The sequence below is a fragment of the Charadrius vociferus genome, unplaced genomic scaffold (assembly GCF_000708025.1).
Source record: "Charadrius vociferus isolate BGI_N301 unplaced genomic scaffold, ASM70802v2 scaffold1041, whole genome shotgun sequence".
NCBI lineage: Eukaryota > Metazoa > Chordata > Aves > Charadriiformes > Charadriidae > Charadrius > Charadrius vociferus.
The window spans coordinates 1,651,403-1,653,400 of record NW_009646843.1 but is presented as its reverse complement, the minus strand read 5'-3'; the positions used below and the strand labels follow the sequence as shown (position 1 = coordinate 1,653,400).

The window sequence follows — 1,998 nt, the reverse complement described above, 5'->3', positions numbered from 1 at the left end:
CCGACATCAAGGTCTACCTGGTGGGGAAGGAGCAGGCAGGGTGTGCAGAGGGGAGAGGGGCCTCCAGGCTGGGACCACATTGCCACTCTGCTTGCTCTCTCCTGATGGTTTGGCTCTTGCAGAAAGCGCTGGTGCTGGACCAGGAGTGCTGTGTGTTGGCAGACCAGGAGGTGAAGCTGGAAAACAGGATAAGCTTTGAGTGAGTGGGAGCTTTGGGTTGATGCTATTGCCCACAATTGTTTGGTCCACATCACACATGGCCACCCATGGTGCCCCACGCCCAACCCCCAAGGTGGTCCCAAATGCCCCGGCTGTCCCCCTGCCTGTCCTGCCTGTCCGTGTTTGCCTGCAGACAGCCTCTTCTCCCCCTCCGCAGGCTGGAAATCTCCTCCCTCAATAAGACCATCCGCATCACAGCGAAGTCAACCAAGCGCATCCGGGAAGCGCTGCAGCCCGTGCTGGGGAAGTACGGTGTGAGCATGGAGCTGGCGTTGCTGCGGCGGGTGAGGACTCGCACTTTGGTGGGCACAGCCCCAGCCTCCGGCAGCCGGGATGCTGTGGTGGTGGGGCCCCAGTTGTGGGGCTTGGGCCAGGGGCTGCTGGCAGTGACCAGGTTGTGAGGAGCAGTCGTCTGTGCCAGGGGCAGCCTGCAGGCTCATGGAGAGTCACCATGGTCTGAGATGAGCCATGGCATCCCGCTGTGGGCTGGGAGGGACCAGTGGGTGTGCTCTGCACTGGGCAGCCCACGACCCAACAGGGTCTGGCCAGGGAGCTCACCGGTCCTCAGCCTGGCTGCCTTTGCTGTGCCACAGTGAGTGTGACATGTTGCGTCTTCCCGTTGCAGCAAGGCGAACCAGCCGCCCTGGACCTGGAGAAGCTGGTCAGCACAGTGGCTGCTCAGAAACTTGTCCTGGAAACACCGGCAGGTAGTGTCCTCCCCCCTGCAAGCATGTCCTCCTGCAGAGTGAGCACAGAGCCAGGCTGCTTTCTGCTGGCCATGGCTCCTGCTCCCTGGGATGGGCTCCATCCTGTCACCAGCCAGGCCAGGACCGAGGTGCTGGCACAGGGTGCTGAGCATCACTTACCTTGCAGACATGCGAGTGACGGAAAGTGCCGAGGCTGCAGCCGCCCCCTCCCCACTCCGGAGCGAGGTGAGCTCAAGATCCCACAGCCCCAGTCAGAGATGTCCTCACAGCTGCTGCCATGGTCCGTGGGGAAGGTGTGCCTTGCCGTGACCCCAGCACATGCCGCGGGGCTGGGCAATGGGTGGCAAAGCAGGACCCAGGCTGTGGGAGGGCAGTGGGGACGTGGGCTGGGGGAGCACTACCTCCTTGCCCTGTTGCTGAAGCCTGGGCTGCTCTTTGCAGGAGGGAAGCCCGACAGGAGCAGAGCCCGACACACTGTGGGAGATGCCCTCCTCCTTCCCCCGGCCCAGGTCTTCAGCTGCCACAAACCTGAACCGCCGCACATACGACCTGGAAGGTGAGACCTGGCATGTCTGAAACCTGAGGGGCTGGGGCAAAACATGGGGTGAGGGATGCAGGGACCCCAGTCTGCTGGGGACGGGCTATGGGGAACTTGGGGTCCCCGAGCATGCTGGGGATGGGTGCAGAGTCCCATGGGTGCTGGCATGGAGCAGGGAGAAGGTGCAGGTGCTGTGCCTAGTTCATGTTCAGGGTCACATCAGGTGGAGAGGGCAGCCGAGGCGTTAGGACAGGAGCCCAAGTACTGGGCTCAGGTGCGTGACCTGCATTTCCCCCAGGGCTGGTGGTGCAGCTGAACCGTGCCCAGAGCTGCCGGGCCAATGACCAGCGTGGGCTGCTCTCCAAGGAGGACCTGGTCCTGCCTGACTTCCTCCAGCTCCCCAGGCAGGGCGACAGTGCCTGTGTGGGGTCGGATCAGCCCCCAGCCCCTCACCCAGGCTCCGAGGGAAACGGCCATCCTCAGCCTGCAGAGCCGGCGCCGGCTCAGCCTCCGGTTGACCACGAGCTCCGATGA

General features: G+C 63.6%; 1 protein-coding gene across 1 annotated transcript in view; it reads left to right on the top strand.

Moving 5' to 3' along the window:
• The window catches only part of RGS14 (regulator of G-protein signaling 14), a 4,224-nt gene extending 2,226 nt beyond the window's left edge, over positions 1-1,998 (top strand). Inside the window, exons 7-12 of the mRNA XM_009893753.1 lie at positions 12-199; positions 377-503; positions 845-926; positions 1,093-1,151; positions 1,368-1,482; positions 1,763-1,998. Coding sequence (XP_009892055.1) covers positions 12-199; positions 377-503; positions 845-926; positions 1,093-1,151; positions 1,368-1,482; positions 1,763-1,998 — 807 coding nt within the window. The remainder of the gene's footprint in view (positions 1-11; positions 200-376; positions 504-844; positions 927-1,092; positions 1,152-1,367; positions 1,483-1,762) is intronic.